Source organism: Panthera pardus, unplaced genomic scaffold, assembly GCF_024362965.1.
Source record: "Panthera pardus isolate Hobbes unplaced genomic scaffold, ASM2436296v1 HiC_scaffold_16, whole genome shotgun sequence".
NCBI classification, from domain to species: Eukaryota; Metazoa; Chordata; class Mammalia; order Carnivora; family Felidae; genus Panthera; species Panthera pardus.
Genome location: NW_026526721.1, coordinates 17,781,552 through 17,802,564, shown reverse-complemented (window position 1 = coordinate 17,802,564; position 21,013 = coordinate 17,781,552). Strand labels below are relative to the sequence as shown.

The window sequence follows — 21,013 nt, the reverse complement described above, 5'->3', positions numbered from 1 at the left end:
TGTTTTACGTGCATCCTCTCTCCACAGAGACATTTTTAGAAATTTGTTTTTCAGGAAACATCATTCATCTGTATTGGTCTAATTATAAAATTCAAAAAGAAAATGATGTCCTTTGATACCTCGACATGAACATTTCTATCCAGCTGTTATGATTTGGTCAATATGACATAGGATTTCACACTTGAATTATTATTATTAACATATTCTACATTATATACCATCTCTTTTAACTATTATTTTTTTATATTTTCTGTTAATTTGAAAAGCATACTTTCAACAATATTTAGCTGTATGTTTAAAACTGGTTTCAATATGTACTGAAAATCTTGTATTTTTAATTTCTGTTTGTCTTTAGAATGTAGGAGACAACATCCCTGTTGCAAAGAACATCCTCTCCACCACCCCTCTCCCCAAAAAAACAGACAAAAAAGAAACAAAAAACTTGGATTCATCCATGATGGTTTTTTTTCTTCCATTTTCACATCTATATCCATCTGCAAACCTCAAAGTCTTGACCTGCAGAATTTGACCTTTTTTTCTCAGCTCTGTTATCATTTAGCTTATCATTATCCTTCATCGTGTTCATTGCAATAATCTCTCCATCTGACTCCTATCTGGTCCCCTTTCACGTTAAAATGTTAAGTCAAACCGTGTCTCTCCTCTGCTCAGTTCCTCAAGTCCTTCCCCTTCGGTTTAAAGCAACACCCAAGCATACTTCCTACTCCCCGGGAACTAGCTCTCTCTCTGTCCTCCACCAATCTCCCCTCCTTCCCCTTTGCCCATTATTCCAGCCACAGGGGCGTTTTACTGTTCCCTCCAAGAAGCTGAGCTGTCACATGTGGTGGCCACCTCTCTATTGTAAAATCTCATCCCTCGAAGAATTATCTCCTCCCCTCCCTCTGATTTCTTCCCAAATATCTCCTTATTGAAAAAGCTCTCCTGGTTTAGTCAACATAACATCACACTCCACCTCCTTCCCATCCCAGCAAGTGAATGTTTTATACTTTCTCTTAAGAGTAGTAAAACATAAAACGATAGTAATCCTAAGGAAAAAGAAACTACCATAGCCCCAAAAAAATGCAAAATTAGAAACAAATCATTGTATAGTAATTACAGACATTTACCCTTAGGCAATCTGACTAATACGAGGCAGCTGTAAGGAAAGGTTCAGGCTTCTGAATTACGGAGACTGGAGCACACTGAACAAACAAACACCACATTAAGAACTTCCAAGACTGAGACCAAATGGAGACAAGTAGAGTGAGCAGGCACTGTGCGTGGTTCTGTGCTCAAGCAGGGGAGGGGCAGAGAGAGGAAGACACAGAATTCAAAGCAGGCTCCAGGCTCTGAGCCGTCAGCACAGAGCCCGACGCGGGGTTCGAAGTCACAACCTGGGAGATCATGACCTGAGCGGAAGTTGGGCGCCCAACCGACTGAGCCACCCAGGCGCCCCCCGCCCGCCCCGTTCCCATTTCTGCTCACGCCCGTGAACTCGTCCGTGTCACAGAAGTATGTGTATGGCAAACAGGCCACACTTCTATAGTGAGGTAGCTTTGGTCAATTTCCTTGACAGGTCGAGCACCACCAACCCTTCCTTACATTAATAATGTTTGTTTTTCTTTCTTTTGGAAAACCAATGAGATTAGCAAATTGTGTTGTGTATTCTTCTTCAGTCACATGAAGATCTGTGACAAATTAAATAAAGAGCAAAAGTTGGAAATGATTTTTGCCAATTTTTAAGTGAGAGCTCTGATCCAAATGTTGTGCTAGCACGGTGGTTATTGACATGCTAGAAAGAGAAAGTGCCCGTTGAATGCTTTGAAAATTAGGCGCTTGGATTAGTATTGAACATCATGCTGGCTCATCATTTACACCTGCAACGTGAGTGAGCGCAAAGTTTCCTCCTTTTCAGCAGGTGCCTGGTCAAACTCATGGGAACTAGATGCATGTTTTAAACCAAACTCTCTTTGCTGCCCAAATGGAGTATCTTAAACTGCTCATTTTATCGATAAAAAGAAAATCTTACCAGCAGAGGGCTGAAAAAAATAATGTGGCAGCCTACACAGTTGTTTGGCATTGCGTTGGACAATAAAGAGAATTCTGGAAAGTCTCTTGGCGGTTTTTATCTTCATGTCCTGAATTTCAGCCTTCTGTTTATCACATCCAATCAATGTAAGCCTTTTTTTTTTTTTTTTTTTTTTAGAGAGAGACAGAGAGAGCAAAAGTGCAGAGGAGAAGGGCAGACAGAGAGAGAGAAAGAGAATCTTAAGCAGGCTTCATGCTCAGTGCGGAGCCCAAAGCGGGGCTCGATCCCACAACCTTGAGATTGACCTAAGCCCCAATCAAGAGTTGGACGGTCAACCTCTGGCACCACCCAGGCACCCCTAATGCAAGCTTTTGAAAAGAAAAAAACCTCACTGGTGAATTCGGCAAGATCTACAAATGACTTCTTTATGTTACCGGTCGTCACTTTAGGTATATTTATAGTATTGTATCAAATAGCTTATACAGTAATTGAGGGTAAGGGCATTTCTTGTGTGTGTGCACCCCCCACCTCACTCACTCTGGGAATTTGCGCCATAGTAATAATCTAGGCAAGTAAATAATGATGGAAGTTGGTGCAATGAGCCTGTTAGGCCATTGAACTGCATGGCCAAATTCTATGTTTAACTGAGTTCTATGGGAACAGGACTGGTTCCCCACGTAAGAAGACTGGACTTTCACCTTTCAGTTCAGTGGCCAGTAGGTAGGAAAAAACTAAACCAGAGAAGACATGACTCTCCCCTCCCCTGCCCTACTTTCTGACCTATGCACCTGGCCCCTGAGAATCTTATATTCAGTTTGCTCAGGGGAAGAAAGAGCACTGAGTAATTCTTGAGGGCAAATGGGAAATTATCATCTGAATCTGAAATTAGCATGTTATATAGAACTATTTGAGAAAACTAAGGAAGGTGAAAAAAAGGATGAAAATGTAATGTTGGAATTGTCTGTGGTTAACCACATAATCGGAGTCTCCTAGTAAATAAGCCATTTCCTGAGAGAAATGTAGTTATTTTGGAAGTGGTTTCAACTTTTAAAGTCATTGATGTGCCATTTAGTATTTAAATTACAGTGATTTACAAAAGGCCACCCAGAGTGGTCTGGATGTTCCAGGCTTTCTCCAAAACACCTCATGCATTCCTGAACAGCAAGTGGAACATTTGGAGAGCTTGGCTCACCACGCATGTGTAGCCCAAATGTAACTTCTGAAGCATCATTTTCTACTCAGTAGCTTACTTTCACAAAGTTTACTCACATGGTATAATCGAAGAGACACAAATTCAAAATGCTTTTAGAACCCTACCTGGCCTCATTTATAATTTTTTTTAACGTTTATTTATTTTTGAGACAGAGAGAGACAGAGCACGAATGGGGGAGGGCCAGAGAGAGAAGGAGTCACAGAATTGGAAGCAGGCTCCAGGCTCTGAGCCGTCAGCAGAGTCCCACCCGGGGCGCGAACTCACGGTCCTCGAGATCATGACCTGAGCCGAAGTCCGACGCTTAACCTGACTGAGCCACCCAGGACTGAGCCACCCAGGCGCCCCTTATTTATGTTACACATCAGAGGTCGGAAAACTGCCCACAGAACAAGTTTGGCCCAGTTTTTGTAAATAAAGGTTTATTAGAGCACCACCATGCCCATTCGTTTATGTTATTGTCTATGGCTGTTTTCACGCTACAACAGCACAGGAAAGTAGTTGTGACAGAGATGATCTGGCTCTTCACAGAAAACATTCGCTCACCATCTGTGTATGTTATTGCATCAGTAGCAAAACCTATCAATCACTGAAGATAGAATAGGGTCTTTCTTTCTTTCTTTCTTTCTTTCTTTCTTTCTTTCTTTTCTTTTCTTTTTTTTTTTTTGTAGCAACCACACACATCCATCAGGTACATTTCATTAGGACGAAATCTTATTTCTACAGAATTTATTTTGTGCCTCGGATGTCCTTCCCGGGAGCGAATTCTCATTTAAACAAAATAGACACGCACACATTCAAAAAGTGTTCTTTTATTATTTCTAGTAACATATATTGTATAAATACTCTATTTTTATATGCCCTTTTACAAAAGCGATATAACTTAAAAGTTTTATCATTAGAAAGAAATGTATAAAAATAAATATGTTATTATAGGCATTTATTACCAACTATAGTCCTTCTTAGAAGGAACACACAAATACTTATGAAGTACATAGAATTTATAGTAACATATTTTACTATATACATATGGGAAAAAAAAAAAAAGTCCTATTCTCTTTCATAGTAGAAGAGCTGAACAGACATTCACCAGGATATGACTGTTGGGCCAGCTGCTGGGGGTGGGCCTGCTACCCCTCAGGAGCCTCCCCACTGCGAGACTAGTGATCTCCATGTCCCCAAACACTGGGGATCCCACTCTACACGCCCCATCCTTATACTGGCATTACATCCTTTTGTGTGTGTGTGTGTGAGATCACCCGGTCCTTCTTGAGCCGTGAACCGGTTTTTGTTTTCTGTTTGTGTTTTCCACCCACATTCCAAAAGTAGGCTTACATGAGGAGGAAAGGTGGAAGCTTTGAGCTTATCCTGTCTCCTCTGACTTTCACTAGCGTCTGATTCATTGCTGCCTTTTTTTTTCTTTCTAACTCCTTATAGACTTAACGCATTTTCACAAACACGTGGAATGGTTTCTTTGTCAAAATGACGTCACGGATGAAGACCCAGAAGTGGCACAGGACAGCGAAGACGGCGTTCGTTTTCAGTCACTTTATGTTGCGAAGCATTTCTCTCACGGAGGACAGTCTTGCATTCTTAACTCTCAGTAGAGACGACGGCGGAAGTGTTCTCCGAAATCGTAGCAGCCGCGATCAATCAGCGCTGGCTGAAGATGCTACGGGCCCTCCTTTCTCCCTCCGTGGTTCGCGAGGTAAAGCAAGCCCTGTCTGCAACTGAAAGTCTCCTCTTTCTCCTGCTTTTCAGTTCCCAACCCGCACGGCACAAAGTATTTAATCATTTAATCGGTACCACAGCACGGGGATCGTGTACTCCTTAAACTAATTGTGACAACTGCGTCTATTTGTTTCTTACACTTGTCATAGATGTAACAAAAGGAATAATAATAATGCCCCGGGGCTTTATCATGCTATATCATTGCTCAGAGATTAATAACCCTCATTAGCTACCCTATCAGATTCGTAACTGGCAGGATATTCTGCCGATCAAACTTCTTTTCTACCTACCTCCACACTCCCAACTCCTTACCCTCTCTGTTCGTCACCGGCAAGGTACACTGGATCCCTCCAGCCTTCTTGGTATCAGTGCACCAGCCCTTCCACACCTCATCCTCCCCTCGACGCTCCCCTGCTTAACTGCATTCTGCCATCGTACAGAAATCTATGTAATGCTTCGGTTTCTTGAAAGGATCGCAGCTCTCGTGAGACAACACCCCCCCGTCGTGGGACAGACACTGCAAGGTTCTCTTTTTGTAACCTTTCCCGCAAGTCTTGGAGCATGGTGACCAATCCCCCAGCTGCCAGTGGGGGCAAGGCACGTCCGCGCAGGGTCGGGTGCTGGCTGGCTTCACCTCCTTCGCACACTCCGAGGCGGGCTGCCCATTGATGTCTCGGCACTCCACCACTCTCCTCTGCCAACCCAGTCCGCATGACTTGGAACATTCGCCCCACTCTTCAATGACCCATTCTGAGAAGGTAGGGATGGCGTTGAAAGGTTCCTTCTTCTTCTTCACAAAATAGGTGTATTTAATTTTCGGGCGAAGGGCGTTGCCCACGGTGAGGACCTGGATGGTTATCGGCTCTTTGAGCGGGCTAAAGCTGCGGATTCTTTCCAACGCGGCGGAGGAACCACTGTACCTCAAGACGGTACCTTTGTAGGTAATGTCTTGCTCTAAAGTGGACAGAGTGAAGTCGCCGTTCAGGATATATGTGCCGTCAGCGGCTTTGATGGCAAGATAGCTGCCGTTATTCCTGGACCCCCGGTGATTCCGTTGTTTCACCTCAATGTTTGTGGCTCCGGCAGGAATCGTGACGATGTCATGATATCCAGGTCTGCGGGCAAGAAAAAAACAGATATAAAACTCTCTCGGTCGCTGGCTAATTATAACACTCAGCTGGAAAACACGCGGATCGTTTGGAACGTCAGCTCTCCCAGACCTGTCAAGTTACCTCTACGTAACAAGATCTTTGGGGGTATGACGTTTCAAGACTCACTTGGCACTAGTAACCGATCCTGAGGTCTTCTTGCACGTAGATCCGTTTCCTCCACAAATACCACATTTGTCAAACTTCTTCTTGGAGTCTATGATACGATCGCAGCCAGCTTTGACACACTGTCCTTGCACGCAGACAGAGGTGGAATCGGGGCTACACGGGGTACCATCAACCACCTGGAGGAGGGAGAACACGTATCTGGTGTCACACGTGAGTCAACTCGGGAAAGAGATGATGTTGCGATAATTAGGGGAGATTTTCTCACGAACATAATGCCTCTGCTTTCCTGACCATCGTAACGAGAGGAGTGCTCTACACGTGGCCCACGCGACCCTTCTGGGTGGCGTTTTCACTACAGTAGATATAGGCGTCCGAAAATACTATACATTTTGATTACTTGTTTATTGACCTGTCTCACGTCTAGGTCAGGGCAATGAAAGCAGAGCCGGTCCATCTGCATACTGCGGTACGCTCAGTGCCTAGAATAATTCCCGCCAATTGCAGATGCTGAGTAAGTCAGCTGTTTCCCGTTGAAGCCGCAACCGGGAAATATTTTCACAGCCTACGGTGATCATGGCTCATGATAATCCAAGCATCATTCGTTTCGTTGTTCTTAAATCTCAGAACCAGATTTATCCTCGCAGCAAAACAGCAGAACGATGCTTCTACTAGTTCAACGTACATTCTCAAACACAAGTGTTATCGACGTCAGACTTCCTTTTAATGAGTCCATTTGCACACGTTACCGCTAATCACCGGTAACAAGAACTGTGCTCCATGCTAATGCTATTTTCCAAAAGCGCTGTCAGGCTGCCATGCTAATATGCCATTTATCTGACCATAAAGGCCTTTTCTCTGCATATCAGAGTCATAACAAGCAATGCTAAGAATCCTAAGTGCCTGATTCGGGCTTCGTTCATAACTGGAAACGATGCCACACTCAAAAGAAGGCGGTGGGCAACATGTCTAGAACCAAAAGGAGATCCGATTCGAAAATCGAACACGTTGGGATGTGAATTCATGCAACTGCATCACAGGCTGCATGAAAAGGTTGCAGTCCAAGCCCTCGTTTCTTGGGCAACAAGTATGGATGGAAGTAAGTACCTTAGGCTGCAGAACGAAGAAGAAGCCAATGCCTTTGGCTTGACAGATGAGCTTGCATCTGTCCTTTGGCGAGACTCCGGCATACTTGGGTGTCCACTCCACCGCGGGCCCGCTCCCGAAGGAAACCTTAGAAAACTCGTTGTGTGCCTCACACTGTTCCTCTCTAAATGTTTTTCCTGGGAAGAAAATGATATCATGACGTCATCGGTTTTCAACCCTCGCCTGCCTGCTCGTGGGCGCATCACTTGCGACCCGCTTCTACTCACCGTTGTTATCGGGACAGTCTTCGATGTTACAGGACCTGTAGCGCACACGTTTGCCTTCACAGTACTTCCCTCCGTTTTTGGGGACCGGGTTGTCACATTCCCTCATGGTGTACTGAACTCCTCCGCCACAGGTTCTCGAACAGTCTCCCCAGGGTCCCCACGGTCCCCAGCTTCCATGAATAGGAGTCTGCATAGGGACACAAATGATCAGCATTAGAACTCTTTACGGAACTCTTTTTAGGCAACGAGCGAGAAAAGTAAGAGATGAAGAATCCGTTGTAAAAACCATCTGTCTTGTGTCCCCCCCACCCCCACCCCCATCAAAGGACACAGACAGGGGTGCCTATCGTGCAATCAGATGTTTTAGCATCGGGCTGCTCCTTCCAATTCCGAATCTTAAAGGCGTATGCGCATGCTGGGACAGGCAAAACTCACATGGAAATGCATCTTGTCCGTCTTGTTCACACACTTGCCGTTCAGACACCATTTCCCTTCTCCACAGCTGGTGCCGTCCGCCCAAGGGAAGTGTTTCGTTTGGCACACCAGCAACCCGCCAGAGGTGCCTGTGCACCACAGGGTCGTACAAGTGCTGGCTGCATCCAGGCAGTGCTTGGACTCTTCCCCAAATGTAAACTGGCACTGCCGGTTGGCATCGTACAAGGTCCCCGGGAGATCGGAGGGAAGCTGGAGGGGGCTCTGGGGCTTGTCCATCAAACATTCCCCTGCAAAGGAAATGCCGACCAATATTAAAGAGCGGTGACTGCAAACAGACAGAAGGTAGATCAGTTTCAAAACACAGTTACCGTAAGAAATCACACAGAGCAGAGTGATTTGAAAACTAGAGCTGCTGGGGAAAATGCCAGCGAGAGTTAAATAATTTGTAAGATACTGTCCTCCAAAGGGGATTTCTGCATTAACAGTGACAGGAAATTACTGTTCTGCTAAAAAGCTCAAATTAATGCACTTTTAGGAGCTACTCGGCCAGAAGCACTGTCATTTACTGGGAATTAAGATCCAAAAATGTATGCTCGTGGGGCGCCTGGGTGGCTCAGTCGGTTAAGCACCCGACTTTGGCTCAGGTCCTGATCTCACAGTTCGTGAGTTCGAGCCCGGCGTCGGGCTCTGTGCTGACAGCTCAGAGCCTGGAGCCCGCTTCGGATTCCGCGCCTCCCTCTTCTCTGTCTGCCCTGCTCATGCTCTCCTTCCCCCTCTTGCCCAAAAAATAAATAAAAAGTAAAAAAAAATAAAAAGTAAAATAAAAATGTATGCTCCTGACAACGAAAGCAATTTGGAAGAAGGAGAAATAAAAAAACACACATAAGAAAGAAGGGACTGGTTTAACTAGAATCTTACATGTGGAAGGCTGGATAACATCTAGAAAGAGTAGCTGCAGCATCTTACCATGACCATTATCTAGGAATGATGTAATCATGTAGGCACTGCAGGGAGACCAAGGCTGGTTGTGGTTCAAGTTGGAAAGCATTGACGCCATCATGTGGGAATTCTGGTCGACACCATTCATGCTGGCACACTGCTTTGCATCATCGTGTGGCATGTTAAACACGTGGCCTAAGAAGCAATCCAAAACCCACATCAAAATACAGCACTTCCCGCCGCCCCGCACCCAGCCCCCCAATAGGGATTCACTTGTCCCGAAGTGATTATTTCTAGAAGAAATGTATTTTGGAAACAATCGAGCTTGGGCCCGATACGTCTATGTCTTACAAGGCACAGACAAATAGGTAAATTTCCAAATGTCAGGATCTCATACTATCTTATTTTGAAATCTGTTAAGGCTGGCCACGTTCAGAAGAGTGGGAAAAGAGGACTTAACTCCCACCCTGAAATGACTTACCTAGTTCATGAGCCGTGGTGAAGGCAGCTTGCAAGCCATCGTCTTCTATGACCGAACAGCTTCTGGTGGGATCACATATAGTTCCGACATCAGCCATCCCAAGGGTGTCACATGTCTGCGCCCCACACAAGTCCTAAAAGAAGCAAACGTAGGTCCTTATGCCTAGGAACAGAGAGCGCGAACCTTGCGACCTAACTTTTGGCAACAGGTATCTTCCCATTCGTATTGGGAGCATTTACATTCGCTGCCACCGAGCTGTCCAAATCTGGGGACTCCTCTGTGGGATTCCTATGAAGATTTTTCTCTACTGCTATTCAAACAGGACTGTGGGACTTGAGCTAGTAAAATGACGGAGGCCGTAAGTAAAACTGACCACGTTAGCCAATTAAAAGAATGCAAGTCAAGGGCACTGGCTAAACGCCTCATCGGCGTCTCTGGGTTCGGGCGCTGCCCCCTCCCCCCCCCCCCCCCGGAGGGCAGTCATACCTGTCTGGTGAAAAGAATAGCGGTGTCATAGTGCTCCCCGTGCCGGTCACTGGGCGGGTTGTGCTGCTTCTGCCAGTTACAGAAGTTCCGCAGAGTGAGGGCAGCATTGGAAGTCACCTCGGGCCCCTTCTGTTCCTCGTAGATGACCAGGATCTTCACTACCACCAGGCTCACGGAGTTCCGGATGCTGGGGTGTTTGTACAGCCTGGCTGCTACCGAGAACAAGGTGAGAAGGTAGTGCTTCAGACCACTGCCGTGGAACTCTGCCATGGACTGGTCGGCCACCAGCATAGTTTCCACGTAGCGGTGGCTGGACACAAATCGCTTCTTTCTCACGCTCCCAGCGCCTGTAAAGAAACAGAAAAGGTAGTTTGCTCAGGGCCCTTCTGGCCGGGAATAGCCACCATCCCAGAGTATATAAGGAAAGCCTAAGCAGTCAAAGCAAACAAAATAAAAATATACCTGGGACCACAATAACAAAAATAGTTGCATCTCTTTTCGCTGCAAATGTTATTTTTAAGGCTTTCTCCTTTACTTTATTTTCTCTTTCTCTTTTTTGTTCCCCTGCCTCTTAAATAAAAAAGGCCATGTGAGCCACTGAGGGTTCAGGCTTTTTTTTGGGGGGGGGGCGGTGAGGAGGATTTCTTTTGTCCTCCTGGAAGTCCTACAATCTGCACAAGGCAGTATAGACATCATCCTACCCAGCTGCAGTAAAAACTTGGAGCAAAGGCAGCAGGCAGAGAGCCCCTGAGTCACTCTTTCACAGGCCAGGACTCAAATCCTGAATGAGATCATCGGACTCCACGTGGAAGGCCCAGGGCAGGGCTGAACTGCGCTGCTCTGCTGTCTCATTCCAGGGGTCCTGGGGGGGGGGGGGGGGGGGGTGGTGAGGGGGAGTGTTCTGCTCTTGCCAAATCCGGGCACGAGGACCACCCACTCTGCCCAGCAGCCTGTCGTCCCATTCCCACTGCCCCAGGGAAATAAGTTCCTGCCTTGATGGGGGGGGGGGGGGGGGGGGGGAGACATTTGATTATTTAGAAAAGAGCCTTCTGACTCCTGACGGAAAGCCGGACCCCAGGGAAGTCCCAAACTGGACGCAGACCACATAACTGCTTCAAGGAGCAGATGTCCAGGGGGGAAAGCGGAAAATTCGAAAACAAGCCACGTGAGAAAGTTAAGGAAGAAGAAAAAAGGCACCAAAGTGACAGGATGAAGAGAAGGAGACAGTAAGCACCGCACACAACTCAAGAGCCAGGGTGAAGCGTAGCAGGAAGGATCAGCAGTGACTAACACGCAAGAGTGCAAGAGAGCAGAATTTTGGCCGCGAGAGGGAGCGCAAACTGGGAGGCCGGGTGGGAGGCGCGGGGAGGCGGGGCCAGCTGGGCAAAGACCTCCCAAGCAGGTTCTGCAGAGGGGCCGGGCCGCCGCCAGCCGGTCGGGGTCAGCCTCTTTAAGAGGGAAGCGGGGAGCAGGCCGAGGCCAGCAGGACAGAGATCCCAGCGCAGCTGTCCAGGCGTGCGGGTTGCGCACTGCTAGGTCACCGTCGCTCCTCCACCCTCCATCTCCGCCCTCCCCCCGGCGCAGGGCGCGCGCACAGGCAGCGGTTGCAAAACTCAGCGCAAAGTTGCAACCCGACCAAAGAACACATGCACAGTCGTTAAAAAGAAACGATCAGGACGGAAAGAAGTCACACACGCTCACTCTAGACTAAGGTGGAAAGGAGTTGGGTTACCAACTCTTCCCTTCCCCGTGGAGACGCTTCGCCTTAGCAGAAAATCGCTGCTCTGCCCGGCCTCTCTTGACCATTCATTATTCGGGCCAACGGGATTCGGTTCTAGCCGGGTTGGATTCGTTCACCAACCCAAACCTCAAGCCACATTCCTCCACACCAGGCCCGCGTCCAGTCCGCAGACGCATGTTCCTGCCTGCGAACAGGAGTTGACCCTCCACACGCGCCGCTCAGAGACAGTGGGGAGAGGGGGATGAATGGAGAGGCGAGTGAGAGCACCTCTTCTGCGACTGATACCTGTCGGCTGTCCCGCCCGCTGCGGCGCGGGGTCCCGCGGCGGCCACTGCGTCCCGGAGTCCTCGTCCTCTGGCCCCGCGCCCCCGGCGAGCTGGGTCTCGTCGTCCGTGACCCCGCACTTGGCGCCGTCGCCGCCCCGCTGCCTCCGCCGCAGGAGATGGAACTGGGGCCGCTCCGGCGGCTCCTCCCCGGCGGCGGCGGCGGCGGCGGGGGCCAGGCCCACGGTGGCGGCGGCGGGCGCGGGCTGGATGAAGTACTCCTCGCCCTGCAGGTAGAAGGCGCCGCTCACGCCCTCGCAGAGGCTGAGAGCGGCGGCCGAGCCGGAGTCGCCGTTCACGGTGCCGGAGTAGAAGCAGTGCGTCAGGTCGCCGGCGGGGTCCGGACGCAGCGCGTCGGGCCCGGGCCTGCGCCCCACGGTCTGCAGCGTGAAACCGGGCGCCAGGAAGCCGCGGTCGGGCTGCAGCTCTAGGTGCAGCTGCCGGCCGAAGGCGTCCAGGCGGAGGTGCGTGGTCGCGTGTCCCGGCGCGCGCTCCAAGTCCGGCAGCACCAGCTCCTCGTCTTCCTCGGCGGGGCGCCCGCGCGCACCCGGCACGAGCAGCAGCAGCGCCGAGGCCGCCGCGAGCAGTAGCAGCGCGGGCGCAGGCTGGGCGCCCCGAGGCCGCCGCGCCAGCTTCGCGTTCCCCATGTCGCTGCCTCCCGTGCGCCTTCGGAACCCCGCGGGGACGGCTCGCTGCACCCGAGTCCCGGGAGGCACCGCGCGCCTCAGTGGACGGAGAGAGAGGGCTATTGTTCGGGTCGGGAGCGCGGAGCCTTGCTGGCTTCGCTCTGGGTTGTTACAGTGACTGTTATTCTTTGAAAGGGAGCGCAGAGCCGGCGGTGGACAGGACTCCCGGAGTCCCCGGGAAGGAGGCGCTGCAGTTCTGCGGGCGCGCGGGAAGTTTTTCTTCTAGCGCAGAGTTGGAGGCACCGCGCGGCAGGGGCTGGCCGGGAGGCTGCTGCAGGGACAAGAAGTGCCCCGGGACGCCTCCGGGCCAGGGGGGCAACGGGCAACGCGAGGACCGGTGCCTGGAGCCCCTCTTCGGTCTCCGCCTTGGCCGCGGGGCTTGGCTCTGCGCACCACAAGGTCCTCTCGGCCCTACAGCGCGCCCTGGCTTTGCAGTGGCCCCTGACTTGGAGCCGCTCTCCAGCGAGTGCAAGAACCAGGCAACCCGGGTTGCCCTTTTATAGTCTCCAACATGTCTCCACCTCCCTTCCCCCTTCTTCCTCCCTCTTGGCCGCCTTTCCATCCCAGAGACACCGCCCCCTAAACTCTGTCGGTGCTAAACCGCGCTCAGCGCCGCGGGCCGGGGCGGGGGAGGGGGACTGCCTCCGCGTTGGCTGGGCGCCAAGGGCTCGTCAATCTGGGGGCGGAAGACGCAGGAGGGGCGCTGTGACCAGCACTTTGTGCGTCTGGGGTTGCTGCGGGGAGAAGGTACTCCCTTCCATTGCGCCTTCCCCCTCGCTAGCTTCCCGGACCACCCTCCCTTCTCGCTGCCCTTGTGCGGGAGCGCAGCTCGCGCGCTGGGCTGCAGTTCCCAGAAGGGACGGTGGGGGTGGAGGGCAGAGTCCCTTCTCCAAGATTTCCCTGCCCGGGGGCTGTCACTGGGCCGCCTCCCTTTGCCAACCCCTCCCGCAGCCCATTACTCCCAGTTTGTACGATGAGCCGGGACTGCCCTTTCTAGAAAAATACCTCACCCCACCTCCACCTCCCTGGCCTTCCTGGGCGGGTTTATGCAGCTTGCTCTCTCTTCGCCCCAACATTTCTCGGGTAAGCTTGTTTGGGTCAGTGCCAACCTGGAAAGCATGCTTGGGGTCAGGGGGACACTTCCCAAGCTCTAGATTTTAAAATGCGTTCGCATTGACCTTTATCTCTACCCTGCCATCCCCTGCCTTAGCGACTTCTCTTTGGGGACCAGGCTCACACTTCCGGAATAGGTGATCTGGAACGCGTTTCAATTCCCTGGAGCCTTAGGGAGGGACTTGGGCTTTCTCTTCTTCATTCCACAAATAATCAACTCCCGCCCAGTCTGCCTTCTTTTCCCTAATAGCTGCTGCAGAACGTAGGCCAGGCTGGCGGAAACGTCAAGGAACCCCACTTTTCCACCCAGGGGCCAGCGGGACCGCCGGGGCTACAAAGTGTGCTGTGGGGAAATTAGGAAGTTGGCTCTCTTCCCTGACCCCCTCCCCCCTCTTCCCACCAGGAAGGGAACAGGCTGCATTCGTGTTCTGAAAGCAAGCGCTGCAGAGCCTTTCCACCTCCTTAGGTCCCAAGGAAAAGCTGAGCCTCTCTTCCATCGATAACGAGGGAGGGAGGGGCTCAATGACACAGAGGAAGGAAATGTTTCATAATGCTTCCACAGGCGGAAAACCAGGGGACAATGGTGAGAACGGCCGCCGCAGTCCCGGGGCAGACCCGTGTCCCTCTCGCGCGCGCTCCCACTTCCTCGCCCGGTGTCCTGTCTGGCCGCCCCTGCCCCTCGATTTTCACCAAGTTTTGTGTCAGCTCCTTCCTCACTCCTCCCCAGACCTTCCCAATTTCATTCTGCCCCAGCCAGAAGCGCCCCCCACCCCCCAGTCCTCCAACACACCCCTCTTCCAACTTTTGCTTTCAGAATTCTTTCCAACTTCCTCTACTCTCCGAGTTCTAGATTGCCTGCTGGAAAAAAAAAAAAAAAAAAAAAAAGCAAACACAAACACAAAAACCCTGCTTGCCACTCTTTAGGAAAGATCACATGAGAAAGAAAGGCAAGGAGAAGCAGAAACACTTCACTCTTAGAGGGTAATAACCGCTGGCCCTACACCCTTAGGAATGTTTGCATTCTGGAATGTAATTTTCCTTTCCTAAGGTCAGGGTCATAGTTACATGCTGAATGGTCAACTCAAGAATTACATGTTTTATTAGCAGCTTAAAGTATGTCAATGGCCAATTTCCACCCTGTCTTTGCTCTTCTATTTTCCCACCAGCTAACAATGTGACAGTGTTTTCTGCCTGCTTCCTTTCACCCAGCCTCCCTTCCCAGCCCGCTCTCCCTCCATCCCATTTCTCCTTCAAAGTTAGTGTCCACCTATACTCATGAGCGGCCTCCTTCGTTTCTACTTTGTGTAGCCTTTCTGTTCACCTTGGAACTAAGCAATTCACTTCACTCTGCTTCAGGGCATCATTTCCCATGCAAACATCCCTACTCCCCGGTTTGATGTCTAGACTTTCTTCCTCTTCTCCTTCTTCTCTTTCTTCTTCTCCTACATTTCCCTCCTCTGTTCCAGTAGTTTTTAAATGTGCCCTCTTTTAATGATTTCAATTCACTCGTTCTTTCATTCTAGGCAGAAGAAAGGTAAGATACTTGAGAGAACATTTGAGGAAAAGTCATTTTACACTTGCAGGATATTGACTATGGAATCATGAAAACATGATGGCAAAGCCGTAAGTAAATTTTGATACCCCTTGCATAGAGGAGGGTTCTGGAAACAATATATGGTGATCAGAAGGTGGGGCCTCAAACTGGTTTTGAGATGAAAATTTCAGATACTTGAGGTGGCCCAGGAATAAAAGACGTACAAGATCTGTCAGGTTCAGTGTGATTCCCTTGAACTGGGACAGGATGGGAAATGTGTCTTTTTTTTTTTTTTTTTTTTTTTATAAAAAAATCATGTAATGCATTTCCAACTTTTAACTCTCTTACATAAAACTTGGCTTTTAAAATATATTTGTGCAGGTTTGGCTTTTGGTTTCTTTCTGCCTCCAGTGGGGTTCTCGTTGGAAGTCTGTTTAATTCAAGGCATACATTTCTAATCTTGAATGGTTTACTTCAAATCCACTACAATTTTTGCAGATTTCATGTTGTATATACAAATAGAGCTGAAAAAACAGAGAGCTAGCGGCAAAAGAATGGCCAGGAACATGGCTTTTTTATTCACTGGGTCTCTCTCCAGATTTCTGTTCTTTTGCATAATGACTCCAATCTGTTGTGCACCTGTAGTTCTGGGAAATGATTCTTTTTTAATCGCTTCAACAGAGGCATGGATGTAGATGTTGCCAATTACTAAGCTTGAAAAACTCCATCCATGCTCAGGAGAACATTTAATCTACTTGCTTTTTTGTTTTTAAAGACCAGAACTCCGTTCAGGCCTTTGTGGTGTTACACAAACATGCACATATAACACATAAGCAGGCTTATAAACAAAACTGTGGATTGAAAAAATACTTTACTATAGAAACAAGACCAAAGGAATCAAATTTGTACACGGCATTAGTAAAAGTGACATGTGATAGTGGCTCCTTGTCAGTAAGCTTTGCACCGCCACCCATAAAATGCTTGGTCCTTAATTTGAACACGCACCCAACGCTTACGTACCGAATTCACCCTTACCGTATATCTGGTTTTGTCCTTATAGCATATATATGCGCCTGTAGAAACATAAATCTTGGTATGTCCTAATTTGTAGACCTTAACCAGTTTTTATTATTTGCAGAGATGACCCCCAAAAGTTAAAATATTTGGCAGAAAAATATTTTTTACAATTAACAGTTTGACCTTTTCAAAGCATTCACGTCTTCTATTAACAGAGAAAAAAAAGTTTCATGCATTTTAAAGTGAAAGAAATACACAAGTATTAATTTTATTTATCCTTTCCATGTTTGTATGTATTTCATTTTTTCATGTACTCCAGGCACAATAGTCTATTCATAATTTTCAAGAAGTTTATACCAAATTAAGTATTTCACAAGCAGCCATGAAATGAAGGAATCTGGTAAAATACATGAGCTGTTAGCATTGTTTCAGTGGAAATGTTGTCTACAGAAAAAATTAATGTACGTAGCTCATGAACATGTAATGCTATTCATATTTTCATACCACAGGATTTACCAAGTAGAAAAGGAAAGATGTTTAGCATTCGTGCTTTTGGGGGGAACATATGGCCTAAAGTAATATTGGACAAATGGATATTTTAGTTGATCATAAATGAGAAAATAGATAGAAAACATCTATTTTAAGCCGGTTGTATACCCAGAAATACACCACTATTGAAAACAGAAAAATTACTGTAAGTTGCATTTGGACTTAAAATAGCTATGACCTCAAAGCCATGCATTTGCAAGAACTGAAAAGAGTGTGCTGTGTCTAATCCACTCCCCTTGTTTGACAGATGTGGAACTTTGCCTCCGAGAGGTTAAGTGACTGGCCTTACATTGTAGCCAACTGAGGACCTAGAAATAACTCTGGCTCATAATTTTTCATCAAATGCCTTTTGGAATTGTAACCAACTAGTTGCTCTGGTAGGTAAGTATGCTGTCAGATCCGTGATTGCTGTTGTTTCCAATGATTAAATTTTAACCATTCTAACTAGGAATTTTCTGGTAATAAAAAATTTCCACCTTAAGAGATCCCCGGCCTTTAGTACTTCATTTTTGGTCCACGAGGTGGCGACGTTCTACAACAAATGATGTTTTCAGCTGTTTTGTTTGTTTTTTGTTTTTTGTTTTTTTCTTAATAGTTCAAGGCTGGAATGTGTAGTTTTTACATCTTTCCAATCCTATTTGATAATTTTTCATACAATTTTCTCTTACCTTTTGGCATCATGGAAAATATCTTTTAAATATTGTAACTTAAATGTATTTACATCCTTAAAATAATAATAAAATGCCTTTTTATTTTTAATCAATGGTTTTTAATGGCTTTTTAATCAATGTAGCTCTATTAGCTTAAATCAAAAATCAATTAGCCTTTAAAAAAAGAAAACTACTTCTGAGAAGATAATACCATAGGTCACTTTCATTCATCACATTTGAGGACTTTTTTCAGTTCAAATGAAAAGAGCGTAGGCATTGCAATTTACTAAAATAAAAATTCATTTATTCATTAAGCAAAAGTTAAGTGCCTAAGTCTGGTCAGTATACGTTAATACTTGACTATCAATACTAAAGTCGAATACTTGCTAAAGTTAAATGCTAAAGTTAACTCATTTGCTTGGTTTAGAGATTTTCCTTGGCAACAAAAAAGAACGTCAAGTGCAAAAGTCTAAGAAAATAAGAAAATGTTCTACCACCAGGTGGTGATAAATGATAACATTTAAAATCACTCAAGTGTGAGTACTTCAAGCAAATGTTTGACTACCCCAAATACAAGTGACTTCCAAATGTCACATAAATTTAGAATTGTATTATGAGGATCTTTTATGACTTGAAATAAATTAATATTAACATAATATTTCTAGTTTAATAAATTCTGGAATTAGAAGCAGACAATTTTAGTCAGCAGGAGGCACATGAGACCACAGAATAAGAAATTTTAAACTAAATATTTTTCCCCACTCAGCTCACAATTTATTGATTAGATGATTGAGATTGAAGCTTTTTGGAAAAGTGTCTATTCATGTCTTCTGCCCTTTTCTTCACTGGATTATTTGTTCTTTGGGTGTTGAGTTTGGTAAATTCTTTATATATAGATTTTTGGATACTCACCCTTTATCTGATATGTCGTTTGCAAATATCTTTTCCCATTTCATCGGTTGCCTTTTAGTTTTGTTGATTATTTCCTTTGCAGTGCAAAAGTGTTTTATCTTGATGAGGTCCCCATAGTTCAATTTTGCTTTTAATTCTCTTGCCTTTTGGAGATGTGTCGAGTACAAAATTGCTGCGTCTGAGGTCAAAGACGTTGTTGCCTGCTTTCTCCTCTAGGATTTTGATAGTTTCCGGTCTCACGTTTAGGTATTTCCATCCATTTTGAGTTTATTTTTGTGTATGGTGTAAGAAAGTGGTCTAGTTTCATTCTTCTGCATGACGCTGTCCAGTTCTCCCAGCACCATTTGCTAAAGAGACTGTCTTTTTTCCATGGCATGCTCTTTCCTGCTTTGTCAAAGATTAGTTGGCCGTACATTTGTGGGTCCAATTCTGGGTTCATTTTTCTATTCCATTGGCCCATGTGTCTGTTTTTGTGCCAGTACCATACTGTCTTGATGATTACAGCTTTGTAGTAGAGGCTAACGTCTGGGATTGTGATGCCTCCCCCTTTGGTCTTCTTCTTGAACATTACTTTGGCTATTCGGGGTCTTTTGTGGTTCCATACAAATTTTAGGGTTGATGGCCAACAGACACATGAAAAGATACTCAATGTCACTCATCCTCCAGGACATACAAATCAAAGCCACAGTGAGATATCACCTCACACCTCACGGTTCACCTGACGGTGAACAAGTCAGGAGACTACAGATGCTGATGAGGATGTGGAGAAAGGGGAACCCTCTTGCACTGTTGGTGGGAATGCAAACTGGTGCAGCCGCTCCGGAAGACAGTGTGGAGCTTCCTCAAAAAATTAAAAATGGAACTACCCTTCGACCCAGCAATAGCACTGCTAGAAATGTACCCAAGGGATACAGGAGTGTTGATGCATAGGGGTGCATGTACCCCAATATTTATAGAAGCACTTTCAACAATAGCCAAATTATGGAAGGAGCCTAACTGTCCATCAACTGATGAATGGTTAAAGAAGATGTGGTTTATATATCCAATGGAATACTACTGGCAAGGAGAAAGAATGCAGTCTGGCCATTTGCAGTAACGTGGATGGAACTGGAAGGTACTATGCTGAGTGAAATAAGTCAGTGAGAGAAGACAGATATCTATGTTTTCACTCATGTGTGGATCTTGAAAAACTTAACAGAAGACCATGGGGGGAGGGGAGGGGGAAAAAGGGTTACAAACAGAGAGGGAGGGAGGCGAACCACAAGAGACTCTTAAATACAGAGAACAAACTGTGGATGGGGGTGGGGGAGAGGGGAAAGTGGGTGATGGGCATTGAGGAGGGCACCTGTTGGGATGAATGCTGGGTGTTGTATGGAAACCAATTTAACGATAAATTATATTTAGAAAAGAGAGCGAGATGGAAAGTTTGTGTTGTTGTTCTGTTATTGTTGTTGTTGTTGTTCCTGCGCACCCCCCCCCCCCCCCCAACTACAGCTATTGAAGCCAAGGCCAGAAATCAATTGTCCAGATATTTTGGAAGTGATTTTTGCCACGTGGTGGTTTCTAAGCTTTTTTTCCTACAAGAAGGATTTAAGACTTTACAATGCTCCTTTGTAATTTATTGATAACCGGTGACTGGATTGTGAAGTTCTATGGTTTATTGGCAATTCACTAGGGCAGTTCGAATGAGTAGCTCAAGGTCACTGCCCCTTGAGTATCTTCAAAGTCCTAGAATTGCTGTCTGCCTCCCATTTTCCTGGCCCTCGTTCTGGGCCTTCAACTCTGGCCATTGCTGCACTAAACACTTCTGGGGCTGGTGTAACCTCCCTGCATCCCATGTCCCACATGCTTTCTCACCTGGGGCCCATCCAACTTGCAGGATGACGGTCTCGCAGTGAGTGCAGCTGGGAAGCTTAGCAGGGTTAACCCTCGACCAGAAAAGGAGCCAGTGGGAAATGGGTCCTCCTCCTGAGCGCACCATGAAAGCACGCACGCAAGTTGCGTCTTTCCGCAGCGTCAGCTCTGCGCAGCCACAAGGCAAAGTTAAGTAATAGCAGGACAAAGCAGTTTCCGGATTCTGAACCCAGTGTTTAACTTCACTTCGTGTTTAACTAGTTACAGATGCCAGGGAGCAAAGCACACGTCGCGCACAAACGGGATAGCACAGGGGTCAGGAAGTTAATGAACCAAATGTGAAGTCCATTTGTGCACGCTCAGTCGAGTCGAGGCTCCGTCGTCCGGTCCTGGTCGTCTCTCGGCACTTACCTCTGGTTATGTGCGAGCAGTGGAGGATCTCTGTTCCGTTCAGAGATCAATCTGCAGAACCTTTGGTGGCAGCTGCCTTTTTGAAATGGTCGTACACGGAGGAGCCAGTGTCTGGAGAATCTGACCGTTTGCTGCAAAAATCCTCCCCTTTTAAAGGGATTTAATCCGTCTTGGGCCGTTACAGACCTCCCCTGCTCTGCTGGTTATCAGTTCTGTGTTACCCACCACCACTGGCCTCAGCGATATCGGGTCTTGGCTGCAACGCCCT

General features: G+C 47.2%; 2 protein-coding genes across 2 annotated transcripts; one reads left to right on the top strand and one right to left on the bottom strand.

The window, feature by feature from the left end:
• Positions 1-4,032: 4,032 nt before the first annotated feature.
• ADAMTS1 (ADAM metallopeptidase with thrombospondin type 1 motif 1) lies at positions 4,033-12,927 on the bottom strand. Its single transcript, XM_019467795.2, has 9 exons — positions 11,982-12,927; positions 9,956-10,302; positions 9,470-9,602; positions 9,016-9,183; positions 8,050-8,336; positions 7,615-7,801; positions 7,349-7,524; positions 6,245-6,420; positions 4,033-6,082 (listed from the first exon to the last, which is right to left on the bottom strand). Exons 1-9 carry the CDS (start codon positions 12,664-12,666, stop codon positions 5,383-5,385), a joined length of 2,859 nt encoding a protein of 952 aa, XP_019323340.2. The 5' UTR covers positions 12,667-12,927; the 3' UTR covers positions 4,033-5,382.
• On the top strand, positions 12,665-17,677 carry LOC109277868 (uncharacterized). The gene is made up of 4 exons (XM_053904151.1): positions 12,665-12,775; positions 12,841-13,452; positions 15,342-15,441; positions 17,166-17,677. The coding sequence occupies exons 1-3, from the start codon at positions 12,665-12,667 to the stop codon at positions 15,354-15,356; spliced, it is 738 nt and encodes a 245-aa protein (XP_053760126.1). The 3' UTR covers positions 15,357-15,441; positions 17,166-17,677.
• The last annotated feature ends 3,336 nt before the right edge of the window (positions 17,678-21,013 follow it).